The sequence below is a fragment of the Ambystoma mexicanum genome, chromosome 11 (genome assembly GCF_040938575.1).
Source record: "Ambystoma mexicanum isolate Mex_15411 chromosome 11, UKY_AmexF1_1, whole genome shotgun sequence".
Lineage (NCBI taxonomy): Eukaryota > Metazoa > Chordata > Amphibia > Caudata > Ambystomatidae > Ambystoma > Ambystoma mexicanum.
The window spans coordinates 987936460-987955268 of NC_090934.1; the positions used below are offsets into that span (position 1 = coordinate 987936460).

The window sequence follows — 18809 nt, forward strand, 5'->3', positions numbered from 1 at the left end:
CCTTCCCGGGTTGCAATTTATTCCCCCACGTCGGCACACAGCATGACAGCCACATCCAGGGATTTTCAGGATGGCGGTAATTGAAATGGGGCTGTGGAGGCAGAGGGATTGCGCAATAACGTGTCTGGCCGTGGTGTGTACACAGAGGACTGTTGTACAGAACTGATACTGTTACATGGTGAGCTCTTCAATGTTATTGGTGGATTCGTGTGGAACTTTTGAACAGTACGCAATGACGGCGTGCTGGAAAGAAGACAGTAGAAAGGGAAGAAGGAATGTTTCTGCTTTATTGGAGAACGGCCCTTGCCATCCTTGGGGAAACGCATGCGCACATACTCCCGTTTTCAGCATGCTATCTATGACATTGGCGCAGTGGCGACTATCACGCCTGCGGGTGTGGGTCACAGGAAGGGCCGTTCATAATTTTCTACAATACTGTGCACACTGAGCCGTCTGACATGGTTGCAATTACTTGGAAACGTAATGTAGCACGGCCCATTTGTACAACATACACGCCAAACCTATGTGGCCTGCTACTCTGTTCTGAAAAGCTGCAAACAGATTGCGGAGCAGCTCTGGGGTGTGGTCTTTTTTAGGGCTGCTGTGGAGAACTTGCACCCGGAAAACAGGCCTACATTGTTCAAAAACCTACATACATGTACAACGGCACATTGTTGTGTGTTTGTACACGTGTACTTTCCGAAAATCACTCCCAACATTCCTCAACACTGCACGTTGTTGCTGTCCATGAGTCTGCATTGTGTCACTGAAATAAGGGCCCATGTGCAGCGTCGCCACTGCTCTCCTTTAGTACTGCATTTTGGGCGGAATATGTTGTGCGCATGTGCATACCGTTGCCACTTCTGTACTGAATAATAGGGCGCCATACGTGTGCCGAGCATTTTGGGAGACGCTGGCTATTTATAGGGTATATCAGGTGGGATGTTTATCTGTATAGGTACCTGTAGGCCGTGGGTGGGTGCCTCCACCTAATTAACATTTGTTCGCATATGCTGCACAGTGGCAGTGTTACCAGGACACAGAGGAACAGATACACATGCGTGTACTTGCACAACAACCAAATGTCCCCTCCCACATGTAATTGTAGGTGGAGGACAACATGCAGACATGCGCAGCGTGCTGGCATCGTACGGATGCCTCCATTGTCATTGCGTATAGGCCGGGCAGCTGCGATGTCCGTAACTGCGGTCATTCCAACGAGGGCTGTGTGCCGCTGAGCGAGAACGGCATTTGAACAAAAAAAGAATATCACATATACACTCAGCAACCTTTCACTTATTAACATTTACTTGTACACATTCATACACACCATTAGGAAAGGGTGGGGTAGCATAAGTGGATACTTATTGTGGGGAATTGGGGATTTCCTCAAGTTGGTTGTGAGGGGAGGAAGACATTGAGGTATCACCATAAACATCTCCCATCACACGGTTTTAGAGGGGATTGCAGACCTTTGGCATGGGTAAGGGGTACAAGTGCAGGCCTGCTAGTGTTGTTTCATTTTGTCAATAATACACCCTTATACGCAACCTTTCAGGCGGCACAATTGTTTACCAATTTTTCCACTTTGGCTTCCAGCCTGTCCTTTTTGCTATGCATAGAGTTTCTTTCTTTTTCTTTCTTTTCCTTTCTTTTCCTATGGCCGTGTGCCAGTGGTCTTCAAACTTTTTTGGCCAGGGCCCCCCTGAGCAAAATTTGGGCCGGTCGGGACCCCCCAGAAATGCCAAATGGTCAGTATATATTGCACGCCGTCACCTGCTCCCATCACACTCCTACCCAGTCCCTGGTCTCTCCCCACACCATCACACACCCTGGGCTCTCCCCACTCTGATCCCACCACTATCACATGGTCCCTGCCCATTGTGCTCCCACCATAGTCCCTGGGTTCCCCCCATCCCGTTTCCAACACAGTGCGGCTGGTGATTTTTTTTAAGTGGAGGGGCATAACTATTTCCTCCAAAAATGCCATAGCGACAGAGCATAATGAGGGAGCCCGAACCAATAAAGGGGAGTTCGGGGTGGGGGGGGTTTCACCTGTGAATTATTTTTAAATAATGGTTTAAAATGTTGCATTGTAGAGCATACTTTTAACAAAAAATGGGTAAATGGCCAAACAGTTTGCATTTGGTGCTGGGGGCCCATGGGGCAGGCATGACATTTTTTACTGGACATCTATGATACAGGTCCAGTAAAAAGATACCATCCCTGTCCCCTGGGCCCCACTGGGCCTAACACAATCAACATGATTATGTGTGTATGCAAGGCGCTGCACATTCATACAGCAATCAATCTATCATTCACACGATCATCCATCACCATACACTCACTCATAACATAAGCATACACGCATCCATACACATGTTTAAATAAAAACAATGAACATAAACGTACCTTCTGCATTGGCCTGCATGTAGGTGCTGAAACGCCCTGCTCCAGGCTGCTCTGTCCATATGTGTGAGGAGGCGTAGAAGCTCCCCCTCGGACATACAGACATGCAGTGCCCCAGCCTGCATTTCCAATGAGCTATGTAATGCTGGCAAAGCAAAACGCCCCAGCACTTGCATGGCTCAGTGAGCATGTGCGGCTGGGGAACTAAACTGAACTGGGCTGGCTCCTTGGCTCCTCCATAATGGGTGAGGGGCCACTGGGTGGGCGCCGCCTCACCATTATGGATGAGCCACCAGGCTCGGACTTGCCTATAGGGCAATGCCTGTACCAAAAAATGTAAAATACTAGTGTGGGCCAGTCAAAATGGGCCACCATTTTTGCCAATGTGGACCAGTTTGAGTTACTTAACTATGCAGTTAGTAATTTTGAAGATTGTTTCTGAATATATCACAATTTACTTACATTTTAACACAAAGCACCCTCTTAGGTACTAGTGAAACAGTGGGCCTCGTTACAACCCTGGCGGTAGCTGTGACGGTAAAACCGGCACGGCTGCCGCCGGAGTTGCATCCGGTTCCGGCACCCATGAATGGGCAATTACTGGGTCATGCTGAGTTAGGCGGACCTGATAATTACCCTTTCACGGGTGCCGTTCCAGTAAATCCCCATTCCCATTTGAGCCGCATAGGGCTCAGTGGGCAATGGGGAGCTCAGATGCACCGGCACCGTTAATAACGGTGCCGGTGCATCCGATGAGCTGTGCACGGCCTTCCAGGTCAGACTTGGAGGGCTGTCAGCACCCGCGAGCACAACTCTTACTATGGCGGTACGGTAGCATCGGTGCCGTTAGCCTACCAGCACCGCTGTTACCGTACCGCCATAGTTGTAATGAGGCCCAGTCTGTGACTAAAGGAATGAATATCCATTTACAACTGCGGGCCAATTTTTCATTGTTGCCTGAGACAGTTTCATGTTTCAGCCCGACCATGAGAGCCACCCCAGCCAATTTCTTCCAATCTAAAAAAAAATAGATTTTTTTTATTTTATATTTCATGCTGAGCTCTCAGGGCCCCCAGGGATGCACCCGCGGACCCCTGAGGGGTCGCGCCCCACAGTTTAAATACCACTGCCATATGCTGTTGTGGAAGGGTTGCCGATTGTGCTGCCTTGCTTTCCTTTCCAATATGTTCTGTCACAGAGAAGAAAATGTGTTTGCTGTACATATAGCAATATATATTACATAATGTACCAATGGGGTTTTTAGTGTAAGGCATTGCGTCGGGAAGGGGAATTTTCTTCCAGCCACTCTAAGCTGCTTGCCTTTGCTGTGTAATAAGTGAAACATTATGCTTCTCTACTATTGTTCACTGCAGCAACTATGCAATTAGTTGACAAACTTCTGTGTGCTTACTACATTGTAGTGATGTTTTGGTCTTGGTACTTTCTAGTCCGTACTCTCTGAAAACACGATGTTAAAGGGACGTTATGGTTAAGTAACGCTACTAAAAAACGATCGCCTTTACTGAAAACACTATACTAAAGCAACGTTCTGGTTACAGTGCCCTACTAAAGATTTATGAAATTCACTAAGAAAAAACATTGTTAAAGGGACGTTATGGTTAAGCTGCACTAGCACAAACCTATGAAATTCAATGGAAAAACGTTGCCACAGGAGTGTTATGCTTACAATTAAAACCAAAACCCCCCCAGAAATTCACCAGTTATGGTAAGATAAGCAACCATAACTCGCGCCAGCACTGTGCTCTGCTAAGACTAAAACCCATGACAACAAAGATGACATCACAAATGTCATTGTTGACATCACCGATGACATCACATGCCTGGCTACCTCTTTTTTTGTTCACTGACATATGTAGGGCGGGTGGTTTTCTTCACTGAGAGTCAGGAACAAAACATAGAAAAGGTAATATGTTTGCAGAGCTTACCTTTCTCATATGGTTTTACACTGCTTTCCTAAGGGTTCAGTCACAGCATGTGATACAGATACATGAGGGAAGAAGCAGGCTTGCAACATAGCAAACATTGGTGTATATAAAGATACCAAGTTAGGTTAAGAACACTGTTAGTACTCCTGCTTTTTCGTCAGCTGTACTTACCCTGTGTATGGGCGCATTTGTGTGTGCTGTGGTCTCTTTATGGTTTCTGTGTAGTAGTACAGATATGTTGTAAGTGAGGCGTTAGTAGATACTTATTACACGTTTCACAGTACGCAAAAATCAGACACAAAAGCATTCATCATTTTACTCTCCAACGTGGCAAAAATGTGAATATTGATCCTCTATACTGCATGCTGCAGGCAATGCCTACGTTTCTGCATAAATTACCTCCTACACTGGAAAGACCTCTGTACTGCGATGTTGTGTAGAGAAATGCATTGTGTAATGAATTATCTATCTCATGCTAGTTCTCCGAATGACCTCTGATCGTTTCTGGCAACATTATATTGAGAAACCCGTGTGCAGGCTTTTCATGAAAAGTAAATGCATATGTGATGTCATCAATGACATTTGTGATGTCATCTTTGATGTCATGGGTGTTCATCTTAGAAAAAGCACAGTGCAGGCGCGAGTTCTGGTTGCTTAGCTTACCATAACTGGCGAATTTCAGGGTTTTTTCCGTTTTACCTGTAACCATAATGTCCCTGTAACAACGTTTTTCCATTGCATTTCATAGGTTTGTGCTAGTGTAACTTAACCATAATGTCCCTTTAACATTGTTTTTTGTTAGTGAATATTAATTTAAAACGGCATCACCTTTAACATCAAATTGCACGATTAATCAAGGACAAACATGAAATAAGGTGTAGAGGTATTACTAATGAGGATGCTTCCTATTTTACATATTTACTTCAAACAGTACAGCCAATGGGCCTCATTACGAGTTTTGCCGTGCAGGAAAAAACTGGAGGTAATTCCGTTACCTCAATTTTTGCAGCACTTCCAAATTACAAGTTTTGGAGGTAAAGTGGTCGTACTACCTCCTATTAATTAAACCTCATAAACGTGCAGGTAAAATTCACATTGAAGTCAACAATTATTTTCTGTCTTTATGTATTGTGGCTATTTTGACACTTTCGACAATAAATCTGTACACTGCAACCTATACACTTACATGTTACTCCAGTCACTGGATCTGATGTCTCGTTGTAAGGGCCACTGGCTGTTGTGATTGTGACAGTGTATTCCCTTCCAGGGAGCAAGCTTGTGAAAGTAACAGGCTGTGTAGTTGTGTTGTTCTGGGTTTGGTTGACGGCTCCTTGAATGGCGATAGTGTATAGTTCCACGATTCCAGGGGGTTGGTTCCAGCTGATCTGCAAGGAACTTGTTGAGTGATTGTTTATGACAGTAATATTCCCAGGTGGTATCCGTTCAGGCCCTAAGGAGGAAAAGGTCAGATGTCTTAATAATCTCTAATTTGGTGGAGCAATGAGACACAAATCATAATAGATTTATCAGGATCTGCATTCAGGGGCCACCAGGATATGCCTGGCAACTCCCAAGGAACCCACAGGCATATCCTGGTTTGGCGATTCCTGGTTTGGCATCCCAGAGAGGACATTTAGCCTGCCTGACCTCACCAGCTGTTGAAGACATGGGTAACAGAGTACCTCTGAGGTTAGAGCAACTTGAGACCGATTGAATAGTTCAAGTGGGAGCATAACAGGACGAACAACATATTTTTAATGCCTGGACTAAGGAATGCATGTTTGATTATGGGGGTCATTACGACCCAGGCGTTAAGGGTTTGACTGCGCCGTAAAAGGTTGCGGCGCCGTTAACCCCTTAATGCCTTACTACGAGGTCCCTTTGTGGCTCCTGACCTTAACGGCTGGTCTGGACCAGCCGTTAAGGTAGGGACCCGCAAAGGGACCTTGAAAGTAATTACGGTACCGCAATTTGCGGTACCGTAATTACCGCCTTCCCCTTTCTCATTGAGCCCTATGGGGCAAAAATGGGAATGGGAAGGGCCAATGGTAAATGGGGAATTACCGCGCCGCCAACCTTGGAATGGGGTGGTAATTCCCTATTTCACCATGGCGCAATCGTTAAGTTACCGGCGTTAACCATGGCGCTCTCACAAAAAATGATGCTGAAGAAGTAAAGCTGATATGCTTAACATTATAGTTCAGGATTAGACTTTTCTTGGTAATGAATAACCATTTCAATGTTTCTAGGTTAAGATTGGAGACAGCCAAGTCACAATTCGTTTAAGCAAAATATTCCCAGAAAACGTACCTTGGTACCACTACACAGACACATATGTGGACAGAAAACATCAGCAGTGGTAGTGAAAAGCTTTCTTTTTCTATGTTTTAGCAATGTTTGCAGGCAAAGGGGCATTGACATTTAAATATTTGCAAAACATTGAGGGATATAATGGCATCTTTCAGTATCAGTATTGTATACACTATTTCACAAAAAGCAGAAAATCTTAATTTTTGTTGTTTTTGTTTCAGCTTTAAAGGGTCAATAATTGCGAGTCAGGCAAAGGACCTCACAGTGGAAACATTGGGGGGTGCTCATGGCACCCCCCATCAAAGCACAGTGAGGACTTGTCGCAAAAGAACTGGGTCTGTCCTGTTATCATCACAGCTCCTTTTAACAACTGCCTTATATTTACGCTTGTAGAGAAGCAGTGGACGTAGTGAACAGCTCTTGCACTATTACGTTTAGCTTATTGCTAACAACGAAAATGAATTCACAAGATCACTATATGTTTTGGGAATACTGAATTCATATTTGCTCGTACAATGTCAGAGAACAAGAAAATCAGTGTAGGGCATTCATGAACACAGTATACAAAAATAGAAACTCAACTTACTTGTGTACGAAGATATGAAAGCAGGCAAACTGGTATAATTACCAGCAGCGACTGTCACAATGCGTATTGTGTAGTTTGTTCCAGGTACCAGGCTCACAAGGTTGGCATAGGCAGTGCTGTTTGTGACATTCCAAACTCCCTGTGAACTAGTGTATGTGATGTTGTAAATTAAATCTGCACCAGTCATATTTGCAGGAGTCGTCCACTCAAGGGAGATGCTGTTTTTCTGCACATTTTTCAAGCTTGGGAACTCTGGCATTGAAGGATCTATGGAGCATGAAAATATGTCACATATTACATCAAGTGAAAGACGGAAGTGAATCGATTCATTGTCCAACTGCAGGCATCGAGGGCCGGAAAACATGTCAGATTGTCATTATTATCCCTTATTAATATTCATGAGATAAATTTGTCATGAAATATTTCTAAATTCATGCTAATTTATCTTAAGAATAATAATCAGGGATATCCTGAAAAACGTTAGGTTTGCAGCCTTGGGGGCCTGGAGTTAGATGTATACAGTATACATCTACATATACAGTAGGATATAGGTTACACCTCTGCTATTCAGTCAAGCCATCATTTTTCAAAATAGAATTACATATGGAGTCACAATATTTTGTCATTGAAAACTATTTAATATACTTTAATAATATGACCTGCCCCTCTTTGCGTGAGCCTCGGAGTACTTCATATGGAACACATTGGAAATCAATAATGTAGCAGTAACAATGGAGATTACAGAGGGATGTAAATAGGGTGGAGCCAAGTACATAGAAATGAGCTGACGGCATTGAGGACAGCAGGTGAGTGGTGTACGGAAAGGGGACTGTGTATTTTAACAGTGACTATGAATTTTACCTATGCTCTGAAATTTAGCTAGGGCTCCACATTCCAACAAGGACAAAAACTGACCCCAGTAGTGAGTAAGGCTGTGAGACTCAGATGTGAGACACTGTGCTGAATCCAGTGTATGTCAGCATTGTGGATATATAAAGCACCTGTCAGCTAAAAGGTGAATTTGGATTTGATACTGCACAACATGATGTTAACATTTTGCTCCACATCACACTTATGGACTGAATTGCGTTGTCTGGTCAAAGGTTCGACCCCCCAAAAAACAAAAACAAAAATAATAATAACAACCCTTTTTTCTCGGTCAAATTGACTCGACCTTTTTGTCATTCGATCATTTGCTTTCAAACATTTGACCTAGAACCTAGAATATTCATGGCAAACCAGTCCATGAGTTTTGTGTACAAACCTTGGTGCAGATTGATTACTGAATGTCCAGGCATTTCTTCTGTGCAAAGTTAATTTGAAATGCAGGGAAATAAGCATGACAGAATTATATCTACCGCAGTATACGTGATGTGAGGTGATCTGCTCAAAGTAGACTCATTTTTCAACTTGCAGAACTGGAATGCAGCGCAGGGCAATGTAACACTTTACATCCGTTTTGCTGCCATTCTAATCAGCTCGGGTTAATCGCATGCTCTGGACATTTCTGGAGGGTGGTTGATTGAAAGGGAGGTGGTTCTGATGGAGAATGACATCACAGAAAAAGGCAGACACTTTTACATTTAATGTAAGTAAAATCTATATCCATGGGCAGTCTCAGAGAGAGTGTTTGAAAAGGCTTGCAGGAGGCTGGCTCTGGTTCTCTGACTGGTACATCGTTTCACAAGGCTGGCTGGTGATTACGAGCACTCACCGTCCCTGGGGGAAGTGTGCGGCAGAAAGACAGGCTGACAGAAGGCTTCGCAGAATCTATTCAAGCTCAGAATGGAGTACAGGCCATGAAAAAGGCCTTACCTGCGCTTGTCCGCACGAGGACCGTGCAGTCCGTGCAACCCCTTACTGTTGTTGTCAAGCTGCTCTCCCATACTCGATTACCTGCTACCTAAGGTTCAAAGGTAAGCCGGCCTGCCACCCCTCCATTCCGTAGTCACTTACTGCCAAACGCTAACTACGGTACACACCACCTTGGTAGCAAGCCGCCACTGTTTGCCTTATATACAGTATGCAAGCTACTGTTCACCCTGTAAAACGCAGTAGCCCTACATAATAACGGGGAACACATCCAACTCCACCAAGCTAGCCTTGATTGACCGAACTTAATGAACTACTGAGCAATACCGCTCTTCCAGGATCGATGAACTTCCAACGTCTACACACTCTGATCAGACTCCTCTGTATGACTCTACCAATTTGTTCCCCACTAGTGTCCTCAACTTTTATTCCTACATGCATATGTCTAATATCTTAACTCTTCTGTATGCTCTGTGTATATATCGCTATGTAATTGTGCACACTTCGCTATGCAACAGAACCCTGTTAAACTCTGCCATTAAATAGCATGATAATTCCCCCTAACTGTTATCTGGATGCCGCTCTAAATGAATTGTGTGCCCATAGCGCTGAGCTCTGTGTTGCACTGCAAGCCTGCTACCCCCTTTTTAATGTGCCATCAATAACCCTTGCCAACTAGCCTTATGCTCTGTGCCACATTAGCTTGTATCTGAAAATTGTGAAAACAGTGCTCCCTAACAGCATCTAGTTGCCCCTATCATCTCTAATTGAACTACTGCTTGACCTTAACTAGCATACTTTTGTTTGATAAATATCTGTTCTGTACTAGCCCGATATTTACCCCACTGCTTGAACTGAACTAGCCTACTGTTGTTTGATTATGATATCTAGCATGATAACGAAAATGCCCAGCTAGCTCTGGTTATAAGTAATAACTGCCTTTAGATGCCATGCTAGTCTCTAACATTTTGTTTTGTTGCAATGCCTACTGTAGCTGGTATTGCTTAGTCATTCTGTATGAACTCCCCATACTTGTCGTTCTAGTACTGCCTTATGAATATCTATTGCTTACACAATGATTACTGAATCTGCTTAGTTAGATCTGCATTAGCATTAAGCATAATACTGTCATTGTACTGCACAAATGTATCCTCCCAGAACACACTCAACAGCGCCACGATCCCAGTGCACCACACGTCACCTCACCCTCTTCTCTATTTCACTCATCACATTCGCTTTCTGGCCAATCAGCAGCATGTCCCTCAGGCACATAGAACTTTCACCACCACTAGTCCACAGTCACGCCACATCTACCCTCTTACAAAACACTCAGCTCAGCGTCCACATCATCAAGCTTGTGGAACAATCCTTCCCCAACCCAGACTCTGCAGACTCAGAGCACGCACCAAGCTACACATCACTCACCGCAGCACCCCGCCTGCTACTTACCTTAGAAACTTCAGACTTAGCTCACGCACCTCCACACGGTGAACACGCACACATCCTCCACACAACCACTACCAACCCCACATCCAATGTTCCACGCCCAGCTCCAATCCCTCACATCCATCCAATCTTTTACTCACTACACCCCATGGCCCAAACTCCAGCACACACGTCCACCTAGACCAGTTCACTCCGAATTGAAATGTGCGCTTATCAATGCCCGCTCCCTCCCTGCACATGCACTTGAGATCAATGACCTCATCACCTCCCATAAACTTGACCTACTAGCCATGCCCAAAACATGCCTCCATGAAGCATCAGGCCCATCCATCTCGCTTGCCCTCCCTCAAGGATACACTATCCTGAGACAGGACCGCACGACATCCAAAGGTAGAGGCATAGCCCTCATCTTCAAGGAGACCCTCTCCATTAGAATCTGCAACCAACAGTGGGAAAACAGTGCTGATCTCCTCCCTGCCAAACTGTCACTTTCCCCCAATTGTACCATAAACATCCTAATCACCTACAGGCCACCAGACTCACAACCAGACTATCAAAGGCACCTCCTCCAAATCATAGAGAACAACTTAAAAAGCTCGACCAAAACTATCCTGCTCGGTGACCTCAACCTAGGCCTGCGTGACCCCAAGGACAAAGCAGCCGCCTCCCTAGCCAAAGAACTCACGCACATTGGGTTAGAACATAAAATCACAGCACCTACCCATTGCAAACGCCGATCCATTGACTGGATCGCAGACCACAAATGCTCTTCATCCATTACTAACATCTCAGCCCTCCCATGGACTGACCACCACTATATCCAATTCTCTATTCCCACCATTCCTACTCGCAAGTTGCTCTCATATGCCCCACCCGCTAAAGTCAGAAGCTTGATAAAACGAACTAAAATCAACCTCACACCTCTTCTCGACATCCCTGAACTTAAACCTCCATTCAACAACGACCCCACCTCACTGGCCAACACCTATACCCACGCTCTAACCCAAGCCATTGAGTCCATAGCTCCCCGAGAAGATAAAAAAGAAAAAAATCAATGCACTCTGACTTATGGTTTACGGAAGAACTGTCTACACTACGCACCAGTAAATCCTCACCTAACCAATCCTCTCTCTATACGAATTCAAAGAGATCTCATCCTCGTATAAAAGAGCCATATTCCTAGCTAAATCAGAATCCTTCAACCAAAGAATTTCCAAAGCTAACTCAAAATCAAGGGACATCTTCTCTATTTTCAGAGATCTCACCACTCCCGCCACTAGCCCGGATGAAATCATCAACGACGAAGCCTGGTGCTCCAGCATTCAGGATGCCCTTATCAACAAAGTCAAGATGCTCCAAGAAAAAATAACAACACAGCACAAAGCTCTTCCTAAACAGGACAGACCACCTCTGCCCCCCCCACATTACATGGTAAATGTATTCTGAGATAACGCCAAAAGGGCATAATGTGGTATTGCAAATAAAATACTGCAGGGACATGAAATTATGATCTAGAGTGTAATAGGTCCAGTATTGGCTTACCGTTAGTGACCTCAGGATAAGAACAATTATCACGCAGTACTCCATATTTAGGGCTCACCAATATACCAAGAGATACCCCAACAAGCTTACCACCAAAATACCACCAAAATACCTCTGAAAGTGGGGAATAAGGCACACGTTTGGGTATCTCTCGTGGACTCTTCTACAATGTTCCATGTCTAAGATGTAAAGAGAATACCAATATTGATTTTTCAAATGAATTTTTTATTAAGTACATCAGGTGTAAGCAGCCTGTGACACTCTAGATGTGTGGGCTTGTGGCTCCAATGATCCCTCGCCTTTGACTATGCGGCGAAGGGCAGATGGGAGTTGTAGGCAGGGCTGGGCAATATATCGAAATTTAGAAATACATCAATATATTTTCAGAATCGATATAGGATGAGACAATATCAATAACATCAAGTTATAAACATATACATATATATTATTAAATAAACTGCAATTTTTTATTTACATTTTGATATTCACACAGCTCTGTGTATTCTCAAACAGGAAGAGGAACCTCGTGTTTGCACTTTTTGATATTTAAGGTTCCCCCTCTCTTTGGGTGGCTTGGTTTGTCTAACTTTTCTCTTTTTTGCTTCACTTGTCTTCCCGTCATAGAATTCTGTTTCTGTTTTGCAATCTCTGCTTATTAACATATGTGGTACTTGCCCATCTTCCCAGCATATTTGAGGCCCAGTCTCAATGGTCTCTTTTCCTGCTTTTGTGGTGATTCACTCTCTCACATTATTACAGTTTAATTTCCTCAACTTTAATTTCATTGGCTCATCAATTCCACGATGTTCTCCTGTTTCATAACGAATTCCCTGGTGGTCTTTCGGTGCTCCCGTTCACCCCGATCTAGGTTTGCGCGGGTTCTCTTCGGTTGTTTGCATTCTTAACCTTCCCGTCTTCTCCGGTGTCCCGCTCTTTGTCCTCCCTCTCTGTGTGACCTGGTAAGCCAGCGCATAACCGGACGGATCACCACCACGCATGGAGTTCCTGTCTCCTTAGTTTCTCTCTCTGTATCGACGCTGGGTGTCCAGCATCTTGCTCTCGCTTTCAGAGCAGTCCCGAAAGTCGCAGAGTCTGCGGTTCTCCTTCACTCTGCCCCTCTCAGGTGTTTCACTGCCAGGGGCCTTCCCCTGTTTGCGTAGCATCTCTCTGCTTCATTTTGCATCAACGTGTGCTCTCCTTTCAGCCTCTTTGTCTAGGTTAAATGGTGGTCTCTATTTAAGAGACAGACGCTCTTTCTTGTTTGTAACAGTATGTTTTAGTTTCTTCTTCAGCCAAGTTTCTTGTTTTTATACTGCTCTTCACATCTGATAGTCCCATGAATGCCACCAAGGGGAATGACTTAGGGAGTTCCTCCCGGGAGTGGGGTCCTTATCACCTAAAGGGGGGTTCTCTACCAGTGAGATGGCACTTGCCCAGAGCCCTATGGAGAGTCTTGCAAAGCGGGCTCACCGCCCTAGCCTCAAAGGGGGTGGATCCCCCGTTTGGGAGAAGGGACGAATTACCTTGATGCATTACGGTATGGAAATTCGAATTGTTTTTCGGGATGTCACTGTCAATTGCAATTCAAATTCCCAGATGCATTCACCAATGCACTTATAAAAGAGTTGAATATTGTTGGGGCATAATTGTTTGTTAATTGCCTAGGGGGTTCGAGCCCTGAACACTGGCTTCTTAAAGTGCAATACAAACATTAGCTAAACCATTTGCTTTCAGAGGCCACTTTCTATACCCATAGGAAGTGTTCCTCTGCTAGAAGGAACACTTCCTATGGGTATAGAAAGTGGGTGAGCCCAGTTTCATTATTATTGAACTTAATCCATACCCCAGTAGGCTGAATGACTCCAGAGCATCACTCTTATGAATATGTCAGCTTTGGATTCCCGATTAGCCCTTTGTCTGACTGAACTGGTTGAAAGTCAAATTGGGATTGTCTGGTATCAATTTTTCCCTCACCATGAAAGAGAATTTTCCAATTCAGGTGGGCACACAAGGATTGCAAGCCCAATTCGTACCTTAATCGGGTAATCGAAGGAAGGACTACAACTTTCTTCCATATCTTACCCTCGATGAAAGCCCAATCCAATTTACGTGCATAGCTATTTATTTCCATACCAAAGAGAATCCTGGGAATCACTTTCCCATTATAAAATTTAATGAGCGGAAGCAGCAAGAACTGGCAATATGTTTTTAACAGTTTTTTCATCTGGCTTGTAAATTGAGATATTTTACCCTCCATTTCAATCACCAGATCTTTTAATGAAGGGGCACCTTTAAGTTGAAATCCCAGGTATTTAATCTTTTTTAACACTGGAAGTGTTTGCTTACCCAAATTCCAAGTGAACTGAGACTTATTCCTCCGTGAATTGCCAAAAATCACTATATTTTACTTTGTTGGATTTACTACTAAGTAATTTTCATTGGCATATTTCTTGATGGCTGTAATCAGGCAATGGAGGCCTATGGGAGTACAGTCTAATAAGACTAAATCATCTGCATAGGCCAAATTATTAATTTAGCTTGTTCCAATACTGGGATTAGACAAAGCATGTGAAGAAAGAAATTCTGCGAGGTCTGCGAGATATAAATTAAAGAGGCAGGGAGCCAACATGCATCCCTGCCTCACACCTTTATCTGTGAGAATAAGAGAGGAGAGATTACCTTGTATATCTAGCCTCCCTTGCATGGTAGTTTCATCATGCAGATTTATTATTATGGCCAACAGTCCCCCTGGAATGCCCCATTTTTTTTCTTTTGCTGCAGTCTGTGTCTATTGACTACATCAAAAGCTTTAGATAGATCAATTAGAGATCTCTACATTATTTTCTCCCTTCTTTTTGAGCAGGGATTACACTCAATACCAGCCCATTTTACATTGTCGACTGACCTTTACGGAATCCAATTTGCGACTTTGACAATGTCCCTTTAGAGTCCACCCATTCCTCTAACTCTTTTAAGATAATACCAGAAAATGTTTTACTCTCTGATTCTAACAGGACGATAGGGCGATAGTTGAGAGGATCTGCCCTATCGCCCTTTTTGTAAATGGGGATGACAATTGGCCGCTTCTGGGTTTCTGGACATTGTTGAATATTCAGTATGTTCTTAAACAATTCAAACAGAATCTTTGACCAATTTGTGACATCATTCTTCAGATTCATATTTGTTATCCTGCGCATGGCCTGCGTCGCATCTGGATAGGACTTTGAATATTGGCATGTCCACACTTAGACAGAATTGTGAATATTGGCATGTCCACACTTAGATAGAATTGTGAATATTGGCATGTCCAGACTTGGATAGAATTGCGAATGTTGGCCTGCGTCGCATCTGGATAGGACATTGAATACTGTCATGTCCACACTTAGACAGAACTGTGAATATTAGCATGTCCACACTTAGAGAATTGTGAATATTAACATGTCCACACTTAGATAGAATTGTGAATATTAGCATGTCCAGACTTAGATAAAATTTGAATATTAGCATGTCCAGACTTGGATAGAATTGTGAATACTAGCATGCCTAGACTTGGATAGAATTGTGAATATTAGCATGTCCACACTTAGATAGAATTGTGAATATTAGCATGTCCAGACTTAGATAGAATTTTGAATATTAGCATGCCCAGACTTGGATAGAATTGTGAATACTAGCATGCCTAGACTTGGATAGAATTGCGAATGTTGGCCTGCGTCACATCTGGATAGGACTTTGAATATTGGCATGTCCACACTTAGACAGAATTGTGAATATTGGCATGTCGACAACTAGATAGAATTGTGCATTTTACAATGTCCACACTTGGATAGAATTGTGAATATTGGCATGTCCAGACTTGGATAGAATCTGTGAATATCAGCATCTAAGTCCACACCTGGATAGAGTTGTGAATATTAGCCTGCGTCACATCTAGATAGGACTTTGAATATTAGCATGTCCAGACTTAGATAGAATTGTGAACACTAGCATGTCCAGACTTAGATGGAATTGTGAATATTAGTATGTCCAGACTTCGATAGAATTGTGAATATTAGCATGTCCACACTTAGAGAATTGTGAATATTAACATGTCCACACTTAGATAGAATTGTGAATATTAGCATGTCCAGACTAAGATAGAATTTTGAATATTAGCATGTCCAGACTTGGATAGAATTGTGAATACTAGCATGCCTAGACTTGGATAGAATTGCGAATGTTGGCCTGCGTCACATCTGGATAGGATTTTAAATATTGGCATGTCCACACTTAGACAGAATTGTGAATATTGGCATGTCGACAACTAGATAGAATTGTGAATATTACAATGTCCACACTTGGATAGAATTGTGAATATTGGCATGTCCAGACTTGGATAGAATCTGTGAATATCAGCATCTAAGTCCACACCTGGATAGAGTTGTGAATATTAGCCTGCGTCACATCTAGATAGGACTTTGAATATTAGCATGTCCAGACTTAGATAGAATTGTGAACACTAGCATGTCCAGACTTAGATAGAATTGTGAATATTAGCATGTCCACACTTAGATAGAATTGTGAATACTAGCATGTCCACACTTGGATGGAATCGTGATTACTAGCATGTCCAGACTTGGATAGAACTGCGAATGTTAGCATGCTAAAGGTCAGGTAACCCACTAACCAATATAAGCTCAAACTCTCCATACTTATCTCACTCAAAAAACTCACACAACCATCTCTCGCACAACAAGCTGCACGCACTTCACAACACTGCAACAACACATAAGCCGGAGCAACAGCACATGCGGACTGACACCGATCCAATACCCGCACCTAAGCTCAGTATCTGGTGTATACCGAGCTGAAGCTGCCAACAGAACACCACCCCTCTCACTATCCTACTCCCTCTTCACCTTACTAACCCATCCCACTTCATCATTTACAGATCCGCCAGAGCGCATGGGGACCAATTCCGTTGGTGACGGTGCGCGGTACAAATACCTTTAATATTTAACATTTATCCAATAGGGCCTGCTGCTCTCAAATGGTAGGCTCCCCTAATAAATCCTTTAATTATTTTAGTTCCCATCTAGCCTCCTTAACAGTTGCCATCGGGCATTTCATAGGTACTTTAAATGTTTTGCTATAGTGATTTAACCAATCTTCCTCTGTGACCGTATTCGCCTGTAGAGCCCCTTCAGTGAAAGTCTGGTCATTTACTGTTGCCCAAACATTTCTCGCATTGGTCGGCATCACCGCTTCCAGCACCTGTTAACCGTCTCGCAAAGACTTCAGAAACCTAGGCTGCCGCGACCTGTTGCGATATGCATTGCAGAGTTCCTTCTTTTTTTTGAAAAAGCAGGCATTTGGACCCTCCTTCATACTTAAGTGCATGTAACTCCCTGTTAAGTGCTTTCTCTTTCAAGTGTGTCTCTTCATCAAACTTGTGTGCATGTTTAATCGGTTTAACATTGGACCTAGTCCTCGGGGGCTCTATCTTCCATTTGAAATCCACATAACTGTCTGGTGACAGTAAACTATGTTTTCACCCTGAATAACTTCCTTCTGTTTTGTATTCAATGAGTAACCTTTCTTTATAAATATGGCACTCAATTCCCCTTAACATTTATTCGTACATTGGAGGCATATAGATGTTTTGGTTTCAGTGTACCCAACAAAAAAGACACTCGCAAATACCAATGGACACATGCTCTAATCGTCTACCCTAAGGCTCTTGCAACAGTGAAAAAGCTCAGGCGAGACCACCAAATAGTCAATTATTGATCTTGCATTCCCATTCCTCCATGTTGCAGCAGGCGCTAGATCCCCCACTGTATTCCCGTTAATCATTTGGAGATTCCACTCCTAAAAGAAACTATTCCATATATCCCCATGGGATCTTCCTATAGATGTTCTATTCAATACATTCAATATAGGTATACAGTGGTCATTCAAATCTCCAGCAAGCAGCAGTAAATCATTGGCAAAGTTAATACTGATATCCGTGAGTATGATTGACAAATCCTCAAAAACAAACTTACAAGTGCATCTTTGCCGGGTTCCAATATGCATTAATCAAGACCAGCCGTCTCATTATTCCCCCCTCTTGAGGACACAGCGTATGGCGAGGATACCTGGAAGATCAGAGCGAATACACTTCACACTGAATCCTGTAGTATTTCAAATTGCTGCTAGGAAGCCCCCTCAGGGCCTCCCTCCATTAGAACATGTGGCTAATTGTTCTAACTTTATAAAACCATGTATTGCTATTTTTTTCCATAAGCCACGTCTCCTGAAAAAAAATCAGATTGTGGTCATGGAAGATTAGTTCACTTGTTACAACATCCCTAAAGGAGGAAGGGCCACACGCATTCCAGCTAATACATTTAATGTGATCCTCCACTAAAGTAACTTCTCACATTCTTTGTTTTACCCTTCTCTGCTGCTGCTCTAGTAGTATTATAATGCTTCTCTCTGCTTTCATCATTGGTTTTTACACGGGTATTCGTCTCCCTATGAATATTAAAGCCACTATTCTCTCTATTAACTTTATTTTCTCTCATCTCTACTGTCAGTAAATATTCCAATACCTCGAAACCCAATTTTAAGAAGTCATTTGCACACATTAACAGAGCATGAAGACCCAAATTAATTTCAAAGTCACTTCAGCGATGTATGTCACTTTACCATAAGGAAAGAATATTCGATCAATGTCCCCAGTGGAAAATAGATGTAGATCCGGCATCTTACAAGTAAAGGATAGAATTGTACTT

The 18809-nt window shown here is 43.2% G+C and overlaps 1 protein-coding gene across 1 annotated transcript in view; it reads right to left on the reverse strand.

Annotated features, from left to right (window-relative positions):
- Positions 1-18809, reverse strand: part of LOC138505094 (uncharacterized) — a 717078-nt gene that overhangs the window by 440245 nt on the left and 258024 nt on the right. The window contains exons 23-24 of the mRNA XM_069625408.1: positions 7252-7518; positions 5542-5805 (exon numbers count right to left, since the gene is read on the reverse strand). Of these exons, the coding sequence (XP_069481509.1) occupies positions 5542-5805; positions 7252-7518 (531 nt within the window). The remainder of the gene's footprint in view (positions 1-5541; positions 5806-7251; positions 7519-18809) is intronic.